Source organism: Gracilinanus agilis, chromosome 5 (genome assembly GCF_016433145.1).
Source record: "Gracilinanus agilis isolate LMUSP501 chromosome 5, AgileGrace, whole genome shotgun sequence".
NCBI lineage: Eukaryota > Metazoa > Chordata > Mammalia > Didelphimorphia > Didelphidae > Gracilinanus > Gracilinanus agilis.
The window spans coordinates 131,460,554-131,483,617 of NC_058134.1; the positions used below are offsets into that span (position 1 = coordinate 131,460,554).

General features: G+C 35.3%; 1 protein-coding gene across 1 annotated transcript in view; it reads right to left on the minus strand.

Moving 5' to 3' along the window:
• PTPRZ1 (protein tyrosine phosphatase receptor type Z1) overlaps positions 1 to 23,064 on the minus strand; it is a 180,007-nt gene that overhangs the window by 101,158 nt on the left and 55,785 nt on the right. The window contains exons 3-8 of the mRNA XM_044679029.1: positions 13,335 to 13,514; positions 7,269 to 7,420; positions 4,454 to 4,549; positions 3,829 to 3,895; positions 1,637 to 1,794; positions 631 to 781 (exon numbers count right to left, since the gene is read on the minus strand). Of these exons, the coding sequence (XP_044534964.1) occupies positions 631 to 781; positions 1,637 to 1,794; positions 3,829 to 3,895; positions 4,454 to 4,549; positions 7,269 to 7,420; positions 13,335 to 13,514 (804 nt within the window). The remainder of the gene's footprint in view (positions 1 to 630; positions 782 to 1,636; positions 1,795 to 3,828; positions 3,896 to 4,453; positions 4,550 to 7,268; positions 7,421 to 13,334; positions 13,515 to 23,064) is intronic.

Below are 23,064 nucleotides of genomic sequence, written 5' to 3' on the forward strand. Positions count from 1 at the left end.
ATATATATATATATATATATATATATATATATATATATTGTCTCCTCCATCAGTCTGTGAGCTCCTTGAGGAGAGGGACTGTTTTTTGTCTTTCTTTGTATCCCTAGGGCTTAGTATTGTGCCTGGAAAATCATGGATGCTTAATAAATGTTTGCTGATTGACTTAACTGACACTGTAGCTTACTAAATAAATCTTTCTGGCTTCTGTTTTGGGACTTCTGTTTGAAATATTCTTTTCTTTGTCTGAAACCTTCTCTACTAAGAATTCCTTCTTTGAGGTTCTGTGCATCAGTATTCTACCTTTACCTGAAGCTCCAATTCAAATGCCACCTTTTTGTAAAACCTTTCCTTATCACTCCAAAAAGAAATGTTTTCTCTATCCTTGCTCTATACCTTTCTTAACACAATAGCCATACAGAAACTGCTAATTTATAATGTATATGTCTTATTCACTTTGAAGAAGAGGACCACATCTTTTTTATCTCTGCAAATCTCATAGGGCTGAGACTTATGCATAGCTCAGATTTACTAAATATTTCCTCTTGACTGAAGGAATGAACATATTTATTTAAAACAATGTTGGAATCTTGGTGGTCGATAGAAGGAATTGACAAAAACAACCACAATTACCTGTTTCATGGATCTCTTCTTCTCCAGTATAGGAGGAGAACACCTGCCTGGAGAACTTGTACTGTTGTTCTCGGAAATTATTTTGCAGGTAGTCCATCAGCATGACATAACCAGACTGCTGCATCGTAAGAACTTCACAAAAAACAGCCAACTGGAAAAAAGGACCAGGTATTTGAAGACAGTTATTAGGAAACCTCAAAGGAAAAACCAATACCATATCAAAATGCTATCCTTCTCAAACCAAAATAAAACAAAGTTTTCCAAGCGAAACTCTTTACATTTGAAATGAATTTTGAATCCTTGATTTTTATTTAATGTTTTTTTACTTAGAATCTTAACAACTTTACATAAACCATCTTGGTGATATACAAATTTTCTTCTGTATTTTCATTTAATACAATACATTTCCCACAAAACCCTTTAAAAATATAGTCTCTAGAAAAGTTTGTTGATTCTTCAGTGGAATGAGAGACTGCTTCAACTCTAACAATATTAACTAAAATCGACTGTTGCTCTATGGTGATTTCTTCTACATTATTATAATCATTGTGAGACACAAACTTTCCAGAAAAAGAATAGTTCTTAGTCCTGTGCTCTCATTTTTTTTTAAGGCTCCATGAAGTTACCACTGGTTGCTGGAGAAATAAAGACTAGATATTGCCTTTTACCGCTCTTTTTCTTAGATCCTGTGGATGAGGAAGCTTGAAATTATAGAGTATAGACAAACAGGAGAGCTTTGGAAATTACATGTTGAATTTATCATCTATTTGAAAGGAAAAGCAACCTGTATACAGTAGTGATTCACAGTTTCATGGATAAAGGTATTTTTCTTTTCTACTTTGTTTTAGAAATGTTTTAGAAATTTTATTTTAATGTTTGTTGACTTTTGAATAAAAATAATTTAAAAAGAAATTATATGGTATGCTTCCAACACGTTATTTATAGAAAGATTTATATTTTAGTAATTCTGAGACATCACTTTAAGTAATTAAATTTACAAAATTACCTGGCTTTCAGAAATGCTAATGGTATCTTTAAAGACAATCCAATTAACTGATTCTGTGCAGGGAGGAGTGGTTAAGGATCCATTGTAAGTATAATACTTGTCTGTTGAGTTTGGCAGAAGATTCAGCAAAACAAATGGATTTAAGGCAGCTTGTTTTCCTGCAAAGCAATATTGCAAGTTTTTGTTTTGAATTCCAACACTGTAACTAAAATAACCATAGCTCTTAGCAAACAGAAACCCACAATTTAATAATCATTTGATTGAAATTATACTTAAAATATGTAGCTAAATTTCAGTGATGGGGATATGCATTGAGATATAACATCTTCATTAAATAAATACCATTTTTGGCTTAGTCCTTACATTCTTTTGTGGGAGCTAAGTTTTAAATAAAAATGTATTGTGAATACCCTGATAATAATGGAACGGTCAACAATCTAATCAGTTACTTCCTAAAAACACAGAAGGATTTTTCCCTAATTCTCATAACTTCATTCTATTAGTGAATATAAACCAGGATATATTTAAATAAGCAAGAAATGCACTATTTCAAGATACGTATATATACATATATATATATAGTGTGTATATATAATACAAAAATGTGGCAGAATTTTAAAAAATTGTATTCATATCTGGGTATCATAGTTTAAGGAGGATAATGATAAATTAGCATGCATCCTGACAGAGTGATCAGACTATGAAGAATAAGATATATCTTTTATAAGACTAACAACATTTTTAGATTTAGGAGTTCCAACAGGTATTCCCCATTCCCACCCCAAGCCCCTTAGGTTAGATAAAATCTCTCACTGTCTGAAATTATATATATATATACACATATATATGTATACATATATATATGCAGCAGTATCTTCATATAAACTTAGGTAGAAACAGATTCTTTTGTATCCTATTTGATTCTCTTCTTCACAAAGTAAAAGCAGCACCCCAGTAGGTCACACTTCCCTGACTATAAAGATACTTGGTCAATTTGAGACCACACACAATTGACAAAGATGAATCAATCCTATGCCAGTCTTCAATTTTGAGGATAAGGTCCTAGATATTGAGTTTCATTCTTGATTTGAATGTTGAGAGCTTCCAGGTTTGTAATATTTTTTACTTTATTAATAACTGTTTAAATGTCAGGGCTTAAAATGTCAGTGCTAGAGCTCCATGAAAACGAACAATAAAATAATAATAATGTATGCTTTGTAGACTCAGATCTTGGGAAATATCTGTTATTCAATTTGATTCAACAACCAGTTGAGTATGGTGCTAGGCATTGTCTTTACATCCTTTTTTCCTCCCACGGTAGATCCATTAATAATGGTCTATACTTATACTTTCTTAGAATTAACTTATTATGGACCAAAAATTCCCTGATGTCTGAACCAGTCTGTTTGAGGGTCAACAAAGTATTCATCAAACACAAGCTTAATGGTATCAAAGCATATTCTATTTTAATCTCTATGATAATTACCTTTCTTAAAGTATTAAGTATTCTTTCTTTTTATGATTTATGGTTTAAGAAAGTGCTTTTTCTATTTAAGAAATTAATTGTTATTTAGTGAAGCTAGTTATTCAATTTTTTATTTAAAATTTTTATTTCACAAAAGGATCTGGATTCAATTTAGAGGCTAGAATATTTTAATTATACACAAACTGATGGGATATATAGAAATGATAATTCAAAAAACAAAGGCATTATGAGACTGATTTGATTAAAGAATGAAATTAATAAAAGCTAACTTCTTCCCTCATTAGAATTTCATGACTCATATTTGACAAATTTTTTTTGACAAATTGTCCTTAGACATTGGAAATACATGTCACCAAGCATGAGAAAAGAAAGCAGTGATTTCTCTAGTATAAAAATGCATAATGTTTCTGCATTTGTAAAATAATAAAGATTTTCTAAGTATCTTAAGATCTTATGCCTTCTACAATCTTCTCTTTGTGTAAAGACTTCAGTCTTTGAGTCTTTATATTTTAAACCCTTACCTTCTGTCTTAGACACAATACTAGGTCTTTTTTCCAAAGCTTAAGGATTAAGCAGTTGGGGTTAAGTGACTTTCCTGGGGTCATGCAGCTAGGAAGTGAGATGATACGTTTTTCATGTAGGATTTTTACATATCAAAGGTATATTCTGGAAGACAGATACTCCTCTAAACTGGATAGTCACTTACCAAAACGGCTAACACCATCTACTCCTTCGACAATTGCTTTATAATCCATATTCTCTTCTACTCCAACCTGTAAAAGAAAAACGATGCTCTAAATATGGTTACAATATTTTAATCAGTCAAAAATAAACATTTAAAAAGTGCCTACTATGTGCCAGGCATAAGATTCTATACTACTATTTAAAAATTACCATATTCCACCTTAAATATTCACAAGCTATTCTCTAAAGTACAATATATTCAATCAAACATAGGAAAATCTGACTCTTCACAATAACTATTATATCTCAAGGATCTACAATTTGCACAGCCTCAGTAAGTCTGGTGTGGAAGTTCCTTCTCCCAAGGCAGACTGCATAGCTACAATTTGGTAGGAAAGTTTTTCAGAATTGCTTGAGGCATGTAGACATCATCACTGAGTTAATAATAAATGCCCGGGGTAAGATTTGGACCAATCCCTTCCTGACTCCAAGCCCCTAAATTCAGTCGGCTGGGCTACACTGTCTCTACGGTGACTGCTGTAAATGATGGCAAAACCTCACATTTGTATTGGCATTTATATCTAGGATGTCAGAGGATACAATGATCCATAGGAAATAAAGTAGATCTATAAGCAAAGTATCATTACCTCAAATAAAATGGATAAAGCTCTTAGCTTTCCTTTCCCTTTAACTGCTTCCTCAAAACTTTCAAACTGGTCCGGGTCAAAGCAGTAGATTTGCATCTATGAACAAAACAATGAGCTCTTTAGGGTTTAGAAATAAGTTGTCCAAGTTGATTAACAGACTTGAGATCATTGATCTCTTCACTGAAGTGTCTACTTGCTAAAGAAAAATCAACAGTAAGACCATGAGCGGAGGAGTGCTGGAGCATAGTTTCAAAATACACATGTGCATGTGATCATCGTTGTCAGTTTTCATTAAATAACCACAGAAGGCTTGCTCTTTTACAGAAAAGGCAATGTCAATTATATGACCCGAATAGAATAAATATTTTATGCCCTGAACAAAAGGCTGCAGCATGTAAACTGTTCTCTAGTGATAACTCAGACTCATTTGGAAGCTGATTAACATGTTCAGACCACAGAGCACATTAAAGAAATGAATTATTACAGTCAAAAGTTAATTTATCTAAAAATCTTGGAGAGGAATCAGCCATTTGGAATAGCCAAGATTTTCCTTAGCATAGCTAAAGTTTTTCCCCTTTAGAAACACCCAAAATTTTATTTTCAAATTTGTATTGAAATCAATATGAAATATAGTCACCACTTCTTAGACTTAAAAAAAAAAGCATCGTATGAATATCGTGGCATCATAGTTCCACAGATCTCGAGTGGGAAGACTCTTTAGAAGCCATCTGGTCCAACTTCTCCCTTTTACAGATGAGAAAACAGAGGCACCCCACAGTAATGGACTTTTCCAGTGTCACATAGATAAGTATCTCAGGCAGGATCTGAACTCAAAGCTTCCTGACTCCAATCCCAGCCCTCTACCACTACCCAAACCTGCCTTTCACTTAACTATCAATATTGAATGATGCTGATGTTATGGTGATGTCCTCCCAGTGTGAGGTTATTTCAATTATTTAATCTGTTTAAATTTTATATCAATTAAGAGCAAATTGGATTTGAGTGCAGAAGGGACCAAGCAATGAGGTTTAACTTATTGCCTTTTATGAAATATTATGGCTATTCAGAGTCTTTTTATGTTCACTTTCAGATTCTTGGCAGTCTTCTAAATAGATATTGCTGCTGGATGGCTAAGTTCCATATCGATGATGTGGTATATATATAGCTATAACTTTGAAAAAAATGAATTTATTGCCTCTTGTTCCAAACAGGTGTTGGAGAGTGGGGAAGGTAGATATCCTAAAAACTCTAGCAATATCTTACGCTAAGGAAATCTAACACACACAAAAAAAAATAAAATTTAGCCTTAAATTAGGAAATTATTTATTTCTATAACAAAAGTACTTGAGTGATTTGCCAAAAAAAAAAAAAAGATTCACTTCATCTTCATCACTTGATCCATCAAGTATTGATTTCTCTACTGCATTTAAATGTTTACATGTCATTAATTATTTGACAGAGAGGCTAGAGGGTCATCGTGCTCTATTGTCATTTGAGAAGCCATCAGATGTGAAAATAAAGACCTCTGAAATGATAATGGTAAGTCAATGAGTGAAACTGATCCTAGTTACAAAAATTAAATTTACAAGAAGCATTTATTTCATGGACATGTCTACTGTTGTAAAGCTAGGAATTTCTAGATAGCAGAAGGTCTGCCACTATCATGGGAAACCTACTAAAGATATTATAGCTAGCATAAGATTCTTCTAGTAGATAAAAGTTGGAACCTGTATTCATTCTTTTTTAAAATTTAAAATTTATTTGTTTAAACCCTTACCTTCTGTCTTAGAATTAATACTGTGTATTGGTTCCAAGGTAGAAGAGTGGTAAAGGCTAGGACTTGCTCAGGGTTACACAGTTAGCAAGTGTCTAAGGCCATATTCGAACCCAGGACCCTCTTTCTCTAGGTCTTGCTCTCAATCCACTGTGCCACTGAGCTGCCTCTTACATTCATTCTTTACAACTATTAAAAGTTGCTTTTTCTTGACCAAAGTAGGTCCTTAGCAAATGCTTTTTTGAAGGGAGGTACAATGGAAAATAGCATAAACACTGACTCTTCCACATAATACTTATGTGACCTTGGACTAATAATTTTACAAGGTTGGCTTCAGTGTTCTTATTTGTTTAAATGGGGGTAGTGGTAGTTGTTTTTTAGGCATTTTCTGTTGTGTCTAACGCTTTGCAATCTCTTTTGGGGGATTTTCTTGCCAGAAGTAATGAAGTGTTTTGCTATTCCCTTCTATGGCATTTTTTACAGATGATGAAATTAAGCTAAACAAGCTCACACAGCTAGTAAATGTGTGAGGCTGGAGTTGAACTCTGGAAGGCGACCTTTCCTGACTCCAGATCAAGCTTTCTATCCACCACACCACCTAACTGTCCATGTTGTAGTAGAGAAGCTCTAATATTTCTTCTAGCTCTAAATCTATGATCCCATAAATGAAAGTATTTGGGAAGACCTATTCTCAATACTTCTTGCTTCAAGAAGAGTTTAACTCAAGATCTTACCTTCTTGGAAATTTTTGGCCCCAAAAGACTTGGAAAATCTCATAAAAGCTTCTCCTTAGAATTACTAGAATATATTTTGGAGGGGAGGAGAAAGAGCTGAATTAAATAAAGACCTATTTTCCACATTTAAATACATTGCATCCTTAGGATTATTGAATAGAAAACAATGTTTTACATAGAAATTTTTATGTTAGATATATAGATTTCAAAAATAATGCTTATGATACACAATACATGTTGAATAACTTAATAACTCAATTATTTACAAAAAATGCTCAATATCTAGTGTAACTATGTTAGTTGTTACCTCAAGTGGAAATTTTTGTCCTTCTAAACTATGTTCTGAACCATCAGATGACATATTGCATCTTCCCCAGTGAAAAGTTATCTTGCTTGCTTTGAACATAGTTTCTATACCACCTCCACTGAGACGATAGTCATTTGTCAGATTTATTTCCACTAAGAAGAAAAAAAATCAATAACAAAAGTTACATCTAAGTTTTTGACAATCATATAAGAACAAAACCTTCTCATTTTTAAGATATATCATTTTATTTGTTCACAGATCAAAAATGGAATTATTGCTTGGAGAGATTTAAAACAATTCTAAAAAGTGACCATGTTGGAGGCTGAATTATTCATTAGCAATAAAACAATCCATATGTGGTAATCACAGGTCTCACCACTTTTCTGTTACCCTTTTCCTTGATGGTGTGTCTGTATTATCCATCCCACAGTTGCCCAAACCTTCCACAGCCTCCCTTCTCACATCCCTTTCCTCTCTATCTCTTGGGAGAACAAATAGATAAATGGATACTGTGAGGTCCCAGATAGGTCACTTAACCTCTCTGAGTCTCAGTTTTCTTATCAATGAGGTGTAGGGGGTTAGACTAGATAATATCTAAAATAGTTTATAGTTCTAATCTCATTGAGTAAAATATAAAATTTTTCCTTGATTTCTCTTCCCAATGAACTGGCTAGTAAGAAGAAAAGGGAACATGAGAAAGTCTGTCTGCCAGCTCCTCATCCTACTCACCCGCACCCCAACCATGATGCCACTCCATCTTCTGCTGCTCTACACCTTATCTTATCCATAGTTTATACGGGAAGTTGGGAAGATGGATGGGATTAAATAGATGGAAGAAGAAAAGGTAAATCATACCTCCTTCTTTAAACCCCAAGCCTTTACCTTACTCCTCTTTTCCCAATCACCCTCCCCACTCATCCTACTTCCAAATCCCTGCTCTGAGGGAGCTGTCCCAGTCCATAAATGTCAACATTCTTTTTTTTTTTAATTTTTTATAAACCCTAACATCTTTATATGTATCCTTCTATATTAATTTTATTTGTTACAGGGCTAGGCAATGGGGGTTAAGTGACTTGCCCAGGGTCACATAGCTAGGAAGTGTTTGAGGCCAGATTTGAACCCAGGACCTCCTGTTTCTAGGCCTGGCTCTCAATCCACTGAGCCATCCAGCTGCCCCCAATGCCAACATTCTTAGTGTGGAACTAGGGAAGCCTTTGCACCCACTATCTGACAAGTGGAGGGCAGGAGGGGAAAATCCCAGATTCTTTCGCAAAATGTAACCTTGGTATTCCATATTGTAATTGTATAGAAATACTGTTAAATGGTGGTTGTACCATATAGTACTATTAGTACTACATTTCAATTACATTGTAAAATAAGCTGAACAGAATTATTATTTATGATAGTTTTTATGTGCCATTCTTAGTGTTAAGTAGCTGAACTTTTCGAACAACTGGATTGAAAGTTGGAAATTATTTATAGAAATACAGTATGAGTCAGAAATCCTACAATTTGTAATTGGAGAAAACTTAGAGGTCACTCCTTACATGTGAAGTTTTCTACAGTTCAAAGCAAGAAGGACATCGGGACAGACATTTTCTCTAACATTTTCACCAGTAATAAGTCTCTTTTCAGGTTCAGACTCTCTCTTTGTTTAAATTCTAAATTGGAAAATTTAGAAATCTTTCTGAAGAGTAAAAAGCAAAAATCACCAATGATTAAATAAGTGGCTTTCTGGCGAAGTGGCCAGAAAAAAAACCTGTGGTAAGTTAGGCAAAAGAAAGGTAGATTATAACAAAACTAGAAGGTGACGGGACATGTTATATAGAATAGTAGCTAGCACACAATAAATTAAATGGGACAAGGAATAAGTAATCAACAATATATGTTGTGTAATCTGTCAGTAGACTCTGCAGGTTACTAAAAAAGTGAGTAAATAGATGACTATTTGTGCAGTAGGGTGTAGGTATGAGTAAAATTGGTTTTATTACTTGCATGATTTTGTGGTTCCTAGCAGATTTTTTTAGAAATGCTCAAGTGGAGAGAGGAGGGGAGGGAGATACTTTTGGACTTTAACGTAACAAAAACACAAATAAATTTAAAAAACCTCAAAGAATTGCTCAAGTGAGGGGAGGAAGAGAATCTGTTATGGTAGATAAAATGAAATTGATTTTTAAAAAATAAGTGTTTAGGCATGCTAGAACAAATTTAGCCCTAGAATCAAATTTCATGTAATATTCTAAAATCTCAGGTTTTTTTCTTTAAACGATATGAGCCCATTATGGCATCAAAAATAAGGCGGACTGCCTTCAATTCATCATAAGCAGTGAGATTCAGCAAAATGCAAAAAACAATAAGACACGTCAACTCACATTTTGGATTGAGTAGACAAAAATTGAATTGATGGTTAAGACAGTGAATAAAGTCAATCTAGTTGAAGAGTGGGCGCTACAATACAGGACAGGTTTACTTGCCCTACATGATACACTAGCAAGTTAGACCACCAGGATAGGGACAGATTGCAAAAGAGCATTTTTTAAAATTTCCAAATGTAAAAATGATTAATTAAGCCTTGGAATATTACATTTTTGCTTTTAGGCTATTCCAAAGACCTTTAGTATAATTGCTCTTCGGTGGTAATAAAATCTTAATAATTCATATTTGTTCAATGCTGTAGGAGCTATAAAAGGCTTTCCTCACAACAACTTTGTGACACAAACAAGCATTATTATCAGGGAGAAATGCTATCATTTGTGATTTCAACTTGGAGAATGGAGAAGAGGTTGAAAAATGAAATCACTGATATAGATTCCACTTGTAATATTTTGAATTTCTAGGTGCAATTTTTGCAGCTTCAGATGTAAAAGTGATACAGAAAATAAACCTTTATACACACACATATATACATGCATATATGCTTTTTCAGATCTTTCCTTCTATACTGATTCTTGATTTTCCTGGGCAGTATCTCATACTATTTAACTTACCCATTCTGCTCTCACACCATCAAAATTTGCCCATTGTATGTTTAACAGTCTCAGGATCATGATTAGTACCTTACTAATAATTACTACTACTACTACTTGCTTACTAATACTACCACTTACTTACTACTAATACTACTAATACTTACTAATAATACTATTAATTGTTTTTTACTAGTGTTTGTAAACTAACTCATGAAAAAGCAATCACATCTTATGAGAATCTACTTTTGCTCTCCAAAAATGAACAGTACCTTCCTTTCTCTTTAACTTCCATATTTTTTTGTACTAATTTGACTTTGAAAGCTACCAACAAACACAAACATTCCCACGTACAAAGAAAAATAGAAAACAGAATTGTATGTAAAACTATTAATCTCTAGAACATATAGCTTGTATTGATTTTCTTGAGCATATAATAAACTAAATATATTAGTGTTTATCTAATTCTTGTCTCTAAAACCCTCTGAATTTTCTCTTGTTCTTTTTAAATTAAAAATTAAATTAAATTAAATTTAAAAATTTTTGGCCATTTAGTTTCCCTCCTTTTAGCTAATAGTTTATTTTTCTAGCTTAAAAAATAGCTTCTACTATTACTTAGCCAAAACACATTACTATTTTCGATGGTGGTTTCTGAGCCTTGGTAAAAAGAATGACTAATTAGTGGTAAAAATAGGAAGAAATTCAATGAGGTAGCATGGGTGTACGTCTCTAGACAGGGAGACTCTTTATAGTGCTCTATTTATCACTCGAGATGATCACCTATTCTACCTATAACACAGATCGGCTATGTTTGTGAATATGAAATAATCTTATGCTGATGCTGTTTGAACGTGCTAATAATGATGCTGGAAACTTGGTTACTGATAGGCCATTGCTTTCTTTTAGGGAATTAATCAAATGGCCCCAAAGGACTACAATTTCCCAAGAAATAGACCTTTTTACTTACACAGGTAGCCTGAGGTGGTGGGATGAATGCTAAATTGGGAGTCATGAGACTTACGTTCTACCACCTCTATAATTTATTATTTAAATGACTTATCAACCAATCAATCAAGAAGCATTTTATTTAGTATCTACTATGTGCCAGCCACTGTGCTAGGTCCTGGGATTACAAAGGCAAAAATCAAATAATCTCAACCCTCAAGGAGCTTATATTTTATTGGAGTAAATAACATTCACATATATAAGTACACACAAAATATATGCAAAGTAAATGCAAGATATTTCTCATGATGAATGGAGGCAGAAGACCAGTAGATAGTGTGATCAGGCTAGGATTAAAATAACAAGTAACAATTGAGTTAAAGGCTGAAGGAAGCCAGGAATTCTAAAAGATGTATACGGGTAGGCAGTGCCTTCCAGACGCAGGAGATCAAATATTCTTGTGAGAAACAGTGGTTCTCAAAACATTTTTCCCCTCATGGTACAGTATTATTCTTTGCTATGCAAAATACCAGCATACAGTGGGAGAGTCCAGAGGCTCACAAGTGTGTGTGATGGCAAATACGAATTTCATACAATTTAAGAGATGCCCATGACATTATTTCAAGAGTAAATTCTATAAAATTCACAGGACATCTAGCTGAAACTCTAGGTAGACTAATGGTGATAGGGAACACGTTTTGAGAGCCACTGCCACAAGAAGGACAGCAGAGTGGAACTTGGAAAGGTAGCATGGAGCTAGATTGCAGAGGGCTTAAATGCTAAACAGAGCAATTTGTATTTTATCCTAGAGATAACAGGGAGCCAACAGAGGTTCATGAGTAGAGGAGTGATAGGATGAGACCTGCTTTAGGAATATATTACAGTTGGCAGCAGAGTGAAGGACCAATTAGTTCACCTCTCTGGACATCAATTTCCTCCTTTGCAAAATGAGACAAGATAATCTCTATGGCTCCTCTGTTTTTCTATAATATTCTCTTTCTCTTTCTTAATGCATATGTAGTAGTTAGCAGTAGCAATAGTAGTAGTAGTAGTAGTACCAGCAGCAGCAGCAACAGCACTCTGTAGCTCTTTATCAAAGGACTCAATAAATGTGGGCTATAATGATGATCATTCTTCAGCAGACCATTTTTTCTCTCTCCTAGCTCTGTATTTCCTCTCTAGTCCACTTAGCTGCTATAATGATAAATCTGAAAGATTAAAATGACATGAGGGTGAGATGGGGAAAGAGCACTTTTCTGACACTATAGGACAAGGCTCTGAATAAATTATTTTCTTTTCTGAATAATACAAGATGTTGATATTTCTAAGTCAGACAAATGTTATTCCCCCATCAGAAGTCACCGGTGGTCAGTCTGACATGCCAGCCTACTCATATGGCACGCGTACCACTTGACCCAGGTATGGATAGGATCTTATGAATAAAATGCTAAGGATATAACTCACTCCTTTATTAAATGGTTTTAAGAATGGAATCATAAGCATCAGGGACATGACAGCTGAAAGCTAAGTTATCATAAATCTTTTTCCTCACCTCTGTTGGTAGTGCCTTTTAAATCCTTTTAAAATGATGAAACATAATTTACATAAAATAATTTATGAATTCTCCCTAGGCATAGTATTAAAAAAACCTCATAAACACAGAAACACTGGTAATTAACTTTGCTGAAAACCATAGAACTAGTTGACCATTATTTTTCATTTCCAAGCACTGAATAAAATACAACCTCAAGAAGACAAGATAAAGAAAGAACACTTGCTCAAGAAAGGAAATATTGATGGATTTAAAATGAAGTAATTATTTAGAATCCATTTTGTTCTCATACTATCTTGATTGCATTCTTTTTTATAGTCATCATTACTGTCCTCGTCTGGTAGATGCTGAAATTATTTATCTTTCAATAACAGCCATTCCTTTATGGCATTAATGATGTGATAACTTCAGCTGTTTTATTATGTGTTCTAAACTTTCATATTTTATCTGTATTTCAGAACTTGTCCAAGAAATGTAGAGGCTCGTACTATCTAGCTCTTTCTAGCCACTATGATCACATTAAGAACAAAGAAAATGAGAAAATGGCCTAAATATCTTCCTGTCCCTTAAAATTTAACTCAAAAAAGCCCTAAGGCATTTTACCTGTTTTTCCAGTGTTATGAATGAAAGTGTCTCCCAAAGATGCTTTTTCCCAGCCATGAAAGTTAAGTTTCTTAAGATTCACATTGACTTGAGTAAGATCTTCATCAATATTAATAGGGGATTGTTTGGGACCATTGCATGTTGGATATTTCTTTCCCCAGTTCTTTTGGTTCAGTGTTCCTAGAAGAAGACATTGTTAAGAATGTTAAATAATATTCTTCAATAACATATATTAATATAAATATACATATTCATATACATATACATAAATAAATAAGAAATTAAATTTATTAAAACCACCCAAATTCAAATTTATACTTTATAAGATAGTTGGTGCATTTTGTGAAATAAAACAAAAACTTAACTCTGGTTTCTCATAATAGATGTAGAGTTCAATATTTTAATCTGGAAGTTATACAATACACCAATATGTTTTAGGTTAATAATGATGGCTAACATCTTTTGTCTTAAGGTCTAGAGGGTACGTACCATATTATCTAATTTGATTCTCATGACAATCTGCGGAATAGGCACTAAAGATGTTATATCATCCTATTTTTTTTTTATGGAGGAGTAAAGTGAGATCAGGTGATTTATTGATGGACAGATGACAACTAAGTGTCTGAGACAGAATTCAAACTCAGCTCTTGCCTAATGCCAAGTCTTTCTTATTTATTATATTTGTTTTAATTACAACAAAGTATAGCTAATTTCTGCAATGGATAACCAAGTACAAAAAATGCAGGGTTAACTAATTGCTTGCTCTATCCCAAATTAAAAGAGTTTTAAGGCATAGTCTAAGAGACTTTGGTGCACAGTTTGAACATCTCTATCGAGCCTGGTGTCACAGTTGTGATTTCCCCCATATTTTCCCCAGTAAAAGCATACTTTTACATGACTTCATTGCCTCCATAAACACTCTTGCTGACTATCAATCAATACATCCAGGTAATTGCAATTTTGTCAACAAAAAACAGTAGTTTATATGGAAATCTCATACATTTATATGACTTAATTTTGAATATTAACTTTTCAACTCAGCAAGTCATGTCTTTGGATGGATTAATGAAAAAAGCATGACTTAAAGACTTAGTAAGTGCTAGACCTAAGTCCTAGAGGTATGGAGGTGGTTCAGAGGACAGAGTCCTGGACCAGAATCAGGGAGACCTGAGCTCAAAACTGGCTTCAGACACTCACCAGCTGTTCAACTCTGGACAAGTCATTTAACCTCTTTGCCTTAATTCACTGGAGAAGAAAATTGTGAACCTTTCACGTATTTTTTGCCAAGAAAAACCCATAAGGGTCAAGGAGAGTCAGATATGACTGAACACATACACACATGTTGGAGATACAAATTCAAAAGTAAGATTGTCTAAGAAAGACATTTAGAGTCTAACAGAGGGAGAAAGTGAATATATGAAAATGTCCTAACAAAAAATATAGAAAATTAAGCGGGGAAAGAGACAGTTCTGTGAAACTAATCACCACGTGGCAACCAGCTGTCAATATATATGCAATGTCCACACTGATAGACTCTGAAATTTGCAAGGAAGGAGGAGAGAATGGTCCATTTTCTCATCTCTTCGTTAGGGCCAATTTTAGTCATTATCAGGGCAGCTGAGTGGTACAGGGGATAAAGGATTGGGCTTGGAGTCAGGAAGATTCATCTTCCCAAGTTCATATCTGGCCTCTGACACTGACTAGCTGTGTGACCCTGGGCAAATCCCTTAACCCTGTTTGCCTCAGTTTCCTCATTCATAAAATGAGCCGGAGAAGGAAATAACAAACCACTCATATATCTTTGCCTAGAAAGCCCCAAATGGATCCTGACTGCAACAACAATAACAAAAGTATCCTTCAATGGGCTAAGCGCTTCAAAGAAAAAACTAATAAAAAAATTATCCCTCCCTCAAGAGACTTACATTTCAATGGTAGAGACAGAAATAAACAGGTGCACATGGATATATACTTCAGAAGCCAGTAGAGGTAGAAAGACTTGAGGTTTTAGAGGTAAGGAAAAATGGAGCAAAATCCCATGGGATAGGATGGGATCAAGGCAAAACTGGTCAGGCCAGCCTAGATTTGGCAGAGAAAAAGACTACCTCCTCCTTGGAGACTGAATGGGAGTCTTTGAGATATACTGGGAGTGGGGCAGAGAAGGCACTTTAGAGATGCTCAGTCTTCTCCATAAAGTAAAGAGTGAACAAATCCCCTGCCAAGAGAGTGGAAAAGGGCTACAGGTGGGAGACTTGAGAGAGAAGGCTTTGAACAGTCGCTGGAGAGGAATGCTATAGGAAATAAATAAGAGACAAATAAAAAGGCTGTTTGCAGGGCAGCACGGAGGGTGTGGGTAGCATAAATTTTTAGGAGACCTAGCCAGCTTGTGTTTATGACTTCTTTTCTGAGCATTGTGCTACTTGGAAATAAGAAAGAAGACAGATAGTGTGGCTTATATGGCCTTGGGAATTAATGGGCAGGAAATAAGGGAAAGTCAGTGGAGCTAATGATTTAAGCAGAGGACAGTATATATCTAAAAGGGCTAACTGTGAACTGGTCACGGGAGGTGTTGAATGCCCTCTTCTTGGCATGTATTAGTGACTTAGTCAGCTTATGGATGTAATGCTTCTAGAAGATCATTAACAAATCCACTTGTCCATAGAAATAACTTTCAAAACCCATATTTATGAAGAACTTACTTCAGGGCCTCTCTATGATGCTAGACAGCATTTAAGGACAATACGTTAAACAACAACAATAACAACAACAAAGAAATGAACATTTCTGCCTCCAGTGAGGAGCTATAAATATATCTGTAGTAATATACTGATTTATGCTCCTGTCAACAGGAGACACGGTCTACTTCTTGCCATCCTAATTTGAATGCAAGAGCAACACAGACTTTGGCTCTAATTGACAAGGCCCCTTTGAATACTTACAAGTCTTAGCATGGTTCCATGAATTCTAGAAAGCTTAGGAATAAATAAAAATAAAGGAGCTACACACTGATGCTACAAACAAACAAGAAAGGAAACCTCTAGTGAGGGTGCATAAAACTGGAAAATATAAACAGTAATTAGCAATCTTTCAGAGATCATGCTATCTGCCACTACAGCCAGTGTAACAAATGACATTTAAAAAGCAATAGATTTTTGTTTCACAACTTTAAGGTTACCAGAAATTAAATTTGAGATAATGAATCACCAGGGAAATTAACTGAACAAGAGAAGAGAGGTCTCTGTTTCAAATGGACTGTTAGGCAATTGGAATTGTCACTGTTCTGAAATGCAAAACAACTTTCAAAAGAGTTGCTTATTTGTGACCAAATGATTGCATTACTGAATGATCCAACAAAGTCTACCATTTGAAATACTGGAAACTCATAAGAATTTTCAAGACTGTGTATCTTCATTGTTTGCATTGATTAAGGATTACATACAGTTCACGGAACTACTATTTATCAAGCATATCATTAGAATATGTCCTGCTAGGTAATGGAGTTTGGTATGTTATAGGTTAATGTTAAATCTCTAATTTGCAGAGTGAAATCAAAGAAGTGAAATAGAAGGGGAAAGGTTGTGGTTTTTTTCTTTTAGAAAATGTTACCACAAAGTTAACGAAATAGATGTGGATTAGAGGATGGCAAAGTTAGGAGTAGATTTTTGAATGAAACCATGTTCCATCACCATCTTGTTGAATAATAACAGAAATCAACCAAATCTTGATTGGTGATGCACTGGCATTTCCCCCCAAATTAGTCAATAATAGATTGACGTCAATTTAGAGATGTGTCTCTAGTGAGGTTTTCTGTAGATTTGGCCTGTCAAATCAGGCTACAGATGCCGGGCACACAATTTTAATGACAAAATACTTGGATGCATAGCTAATATGTTGACTAACCAAGTTGGGATTAGATTTCATATAGGCAAGAAAGATTCTGGTAAATTGACTTTAATAAGATTACCATTAAAAGATAGAAATGTAAATTTCTACATGTGGGTTCACAGAAATCACTGAGAGATTCTATGAAGTTGGGGCAGTGTAACTATATAAGAGTTCATGTGAAAAAATATTTGGTGTTTTCAATGAACTACAAACTCAATATATGAGTCAACAACTGTGCTATGGCAGCCAAAAATTAGCTGCATTAACAGAGTCAGGGCATCCAGAAAAGGGGAGGTCAGGGTCCTGTTAGTTTGATTTGAGATATAGAGAAATCAGTTCTCTTATGGGTCCGATATTTTAAAAAGGATATTCATACTCAGAACTATGTCCAGGGCAGTAAGCATGATGGAGAATGCTTTGCTATCTTGAGACAATGGAAGAACTTGGAAGTTACCATGGTGTAATGGATATAATGGTGAATTTAGAATTTGGCTTGAATCTCTGTCTGCTCTGCTACTAATTACTAAGTAACCTAGGGCAAGTTTTTTAAACTCTTTGGAACTAGATTTTATCTCTAAAATAAAAGTTGGGTTAGATAGATTTTAGTTTTACTACAGGCCTATGTCTAATGAATTAAACTTAGCCTAGAGAATAAAAGACATTGGGAAATATAACTTCTATTTTACCATGTGAATGGGCTGTCATTCAGCAAAAGGGATTATTATATTTGTCCTGCTTGCTCCTAAAGACAGAATTAGTAAGAGCGGGTAGAAGTCTTCAAAGGAGGAATTCAGCAAAGAGATATGAGAAAAAAAATCTCCACAATTAGTGTGCTACCCCAAAGTGGAAGAGATAGTAGTGCCTTGGGAGGTAGTAGTTCTCTCCATTAGGAGATGGCTATGGGCTAAAAGGACACTTATGAGGAATACGACTCCAATTCAGGTATAGGATTGATATGATGATCTCAGAAGTCCCTTTCAAATCTATTGGATATGAAATTCAGTGGGTTAGGCACAAATAAGAAGGAGATAATGTTCCCTGAACATGGAAGTGTAAGGAATAAGAGGTTTAAAAATACACTGATGACAAAAAAGCCATTTTATAGAATTAGCAAAATTTCTTCATAACCAAAATGTTCAATATGTGTTCAAGGATGAAAAGGAGCTGGGGGGGGGGAAGGTTGAGGCATTCTTAAAGAAATCTACGAAGGAGATCAATCTTAAATTTATATTTTTTACTTTTAATTTGTTTTAAATTCTTGCGTTCTGTCTTAGTAACAACTCTAAGAACATGGGCTGGTAAATGGGTTAAGTGACTTGCCCAGGGTCTCACAGTTAGCAAGTGTCTGAAGCCAGGTCTTCCTGGCTCTCTATCCACTGAACCACCTTGCTGCCCTTCAAATTTATTTTGGATGGAGAGAGGCAAGAGGTACTAAATTTAGTTATAAATATGTATGTTGTTCCAAATCCAAAATCAGATGCAGACAAAATTTGTGACTGTGTGATATGTCCATCAATGTTTTGAAGTTCCTTTTGGCAGGGACTGTGTCTCTTTGCCTCCCACCCCTTGTCTCTCTAGGGTCTAAATTGTCTTGGGCATAGTCAACACCCAAAAAGTACTTTTGTTGCTGTCATGTCTCATGCTTTGTGACTCCATCTGGTTTTTTCTTGGCAAAGATACTGGAGAGGTATGCCAATTTCCTCTTTCAGCTCATTTTTATAGATGAGGAAACAGAGTCAAACAGTACTCTATGAAAATTTGGTAAGGAAGAAAACATTTTCTCATATGTTTGGGGAAGTCTTCACAAAGAAGTGGGCAATCAGGGAAGTCTTCTCAAAGAAGTGTGATAATTAGATTAAGTCTATACTGCCCATCTTTAGATTTAATCACCAAAGGTGAGAACACCTCTAATTCTGGGAGGTCAGTAACCCAGGTGTGCTAGAGTGGGTGACGAATCAGAATCAACTGACTGCCCCCTTGGCATCCTAAGAGAAGTATCTGTTGTGATTGGACAAGCAAATTAGGAGGGAGGCACAGGAAGTGATGCATAAGTGACCCCTTTAAAAGGAGAAGGTCCTCAGTCAGCTGGGAGCTTCTGGTGAAGAATGAGGCTGATGAAGGAGACCTTCTGGAGAAGGAAGTCTTCTAGCTCTCCTGGTTTGTGGAGGAGTGCTGGCTGGGACACTGAGACCTTGGTGAGACTGCTTCAATATCTTCACTTTCCTTATTTCCCCTCTCTCTTCTCAATTGTTAATAAACTTTCATAAAAGTCAGTTTTGGCTTGATATTATTCTTAATTGAGGATTGATAATTGTTCAATCCTCTGGTGACCATTTTTTAATATATTGAACCCATAAAACCCTTTTTTCCCCCTTACAGAAGTGAATGCATGCTGATGGAGAGAGAGTATGGCAAGGCAACTATACCTAATAGTCTAGTTTACCTGACATATGTGAATGGGAATGATTTGAAATAAAGCTAGAAATATAGGTTAAGGCCAGTCCAAATGAGACCTTAAAAGTCAGGACTTTCTGGACTCAGATCTCTCTATTTCTTAATGAGAATCTCTATTACTTATAGCACCTCAAACTCTGTTATGGCCATGCTGGACTAGCATCTCTGGTATGAGGGCTTGCCAAGTCCTTTTCAGGGCTGCTCAGCCACTGCTGGGGTCTACCTTTCACTCAACTCTCACCTGCGACTCCAAGAAGCTGCAAGCAGGTGCAGCAGCCACACTCCAGTAAAATGGGCAGAATGGGCAGATGAGAACAATTGATTCTAAAGGCCATGAAGGTTGCTGAAGTAGGCATCGGGGAGTGCTTTCACAAGCAAGTCATCATTTGTGATGTCATTAGTCTTCAAAAATGTAGAAGACAAAACAAAACAACATACTGACCTTATAATAGGGACCTAATTTCTGGTTGCTGCTTGAGGGATAAGCTCCTGGGTTATTCTATTATTGAATGACAACTATTTTTTTCAGCCTCACTTTCCCACACTTAGCCTGAAGGGACCTAGAATTCTGGACTCTCTGAGGTAGATAAGTCCATTCTTGGGTCAAATTAGGTGGGAGACTGGGCATACCACAGCAATGATTAGTAAACTATGCACCAGATAGCCTTTTATTCATATGTAAAGTCATATTATCTTTTAAAATAATGTCAGAAGTATAAATAAAGATGATAAATTTTCTTGAACTATGCCATCTCTCCATCTGTATGCATTCATTTTTGTGAAGACTTCTCTGATTTTTCACATATGAAAAATATTTTCTTCCTTATCAATTTTTCAGAGTACTTTGATTTCTTTTCTGCTTCTGTTATAGCTTACCTTATGTTACATTTATCATTGTATGTCAGATCTCCTCCAGTAAAAATATGGATTCCTTGAAAGCAGGGACTCTCCTTTTTAAAATCATGAATACCAAAGACAATGTATTATATATAATAACTATATGATATGTATAAGTACTTTTAAAATATTTGTTATTTGGGACAGCTAGGTGGCTTGGTGGATAGAGACCCAGACTTAGAGATTGGAGGTTTGAGGTTCAAATATGGCCTCAGGCCCTTCCTACCCATTCGACCCTAGAAAGTAACATTTTTTTTTAGATTTGAATTTTATTTTTTTAGAAAAATTTTCCATGGTTACATAATTCTTGTTTTTACTTTCCCCTTCACTCTGCCATATCCACCTAAAAAGTAACAACCCCCAAAACAAAACCCCAAAACCTAGCTCTTACCGTTCTTCTGACAGCACTGATATTAAGTATTGATTCTAAGACAAAAAGAAAGGTTTTTTTAAATGTTATTCTTGGTTACAGAGGGACAGAAATGAAGGTCAAGTCCAAGGTTTTAATATTAAGTAAGTAAAGAAGATAGAGTGAATGTGGGTCAGGAACAGTGAAAAAGAGCTGATACAATTTGTCTTAATAAAGCAGCTAAAGGCTCATGAATATGTGTTTTTTTGGTGAAATGCATATTTACATATATGCATATATATCATAGGCATCTGGGTAGCAGGTAGATAGACAGACAGACAGGTAGGTAGATAAACAGAGATAGATGGATAGACAGATGGATGGATGGATGGATGGATGGATAGGTAGATAGATAGATGGATAGATGGAAAGATGGATGGATAGACAGATAGATGGATGGATGGATGGATGGATGGATGGATGGATGGATAGATGGGTAGATAGATAGATAGAGAGAGAGACAGACAGACAGAGAGAGAGAGAGAGAGAGAGAGAGAGAGAGAGAATGAATACTGGCCATGAAGTCATGAAGATCTGAGTTTAAATTTGACCTCAGACACTCAGTTTACCACCTGTTAGAATCAGGGGAAGAAGAAGGAAGGGGTTTAGAGGTAAATGTGAGGTAAATGTAATGAATTCTCTTTTGGACATGTTAAGTTTGAGATGCCAGTGGAGCACATGGAAAGAGGTTTCAAGAAGGCAATGTTCAATCCTCTGGTGACCAAGCCAAGCTCTCCAGAGATTTAAAATAGCCACCTATTTAGTCTATAAACTTCAGCAGAAGGAGCAGGAATAAAGATAGTTTCATAATCACCATTCAATGATTAGTGAAAAACAGCACATAACCCAATGGGAAGATTTCATGAAAGAGCAACAAAACAAACAAGCTATAGGAATAGAACTTAGGAGGGTGATGAGATCTAATCAGAGCAGATTCTGGAATCATCTGACTGGAAGTGCTGGTTGTATCCACAGGACCACATGAAATCATCCAGAGGTTGTCAAGAGGGAAAAAGAGAAGTTCCATGAGAGAGTCTTGGGTTGACTCAAGTATGGGAGGCAGAATATTGTTGATACTGCAAAGGAGACTGAAAATGATTGGTCAGAAAAGCTGCAAGTGTATCACAACAGGAGCAATTTCACAAAAAAACCTAGTGAGGACAGAATATCCAGAACTATTTAATCAGCATTGATATTTGTTTCAGAGAAGAGAAGAACAACTGAGAAAAGGCCTTCAGACTTCTTTGATGGCAAATCATAACCAATCCTCTTTCCTAATACCAAATTTTCAATGTTTTAGAAGGTAAGCAAGGGGTGCTTTGCAAATGAAGAGAGGAAATCGAACCCAGCCTGAAAGAGGAATTAGAAGAGGAAGAATCTAAGTCTGGGGAGCAAAAAGAATTCACAGTCTATGTCACATGTAACTAATGCCTCTGCTTTATTTATCCACATACTAACCAACCCATTTGTTTATATTGTGACCTTGAGTAAAGGTAGATAAATAAAACATCACATTATGAAGGGAGGAGGGTGACCAAGTACTGTGTGAAGTGGGGCTGAGCCAGAGATTGTGACTTTTAGTCAGAATATGGGATATAACAGTTTGGGAGCAGTTGCAAGATGAGAGGTAAAAGGTAGTGGTGTTTGTTTAGCACATAATAAGAAGTGGCTTACCTATGTGATTAATTCATTTATAAAAGTTCACCTGAATCTTCTGTTTATTACTAATAAAATGACAGCTAGGATGCATACAGGATGGTATGAGTGATAAAAATATCTAACTAGAGCTAGAGCTACAGTAAGTGACTTGGAACCATTCATTCATTAAACCATTCATTAAAAAAAAAAAAAGAAGAAGAATTATTAGGTACCTACAAGGTTTGATTAAACCTGGTAGACACTGTGGGATATAAGGAAGGTAGATAAGTACCTCTGAGAGTTTACTATTTAATGGGGAGGGAAGTGGGGAAGGAATAGGGACAAACATCCCAACAACACAATGATAAAAGCTATAAAAGAGATTCAAAATAAAATACAGTAGGGACTTAGAGGAGGAAAATAGTACAACCATTTGTGGCTGTAGGGGGA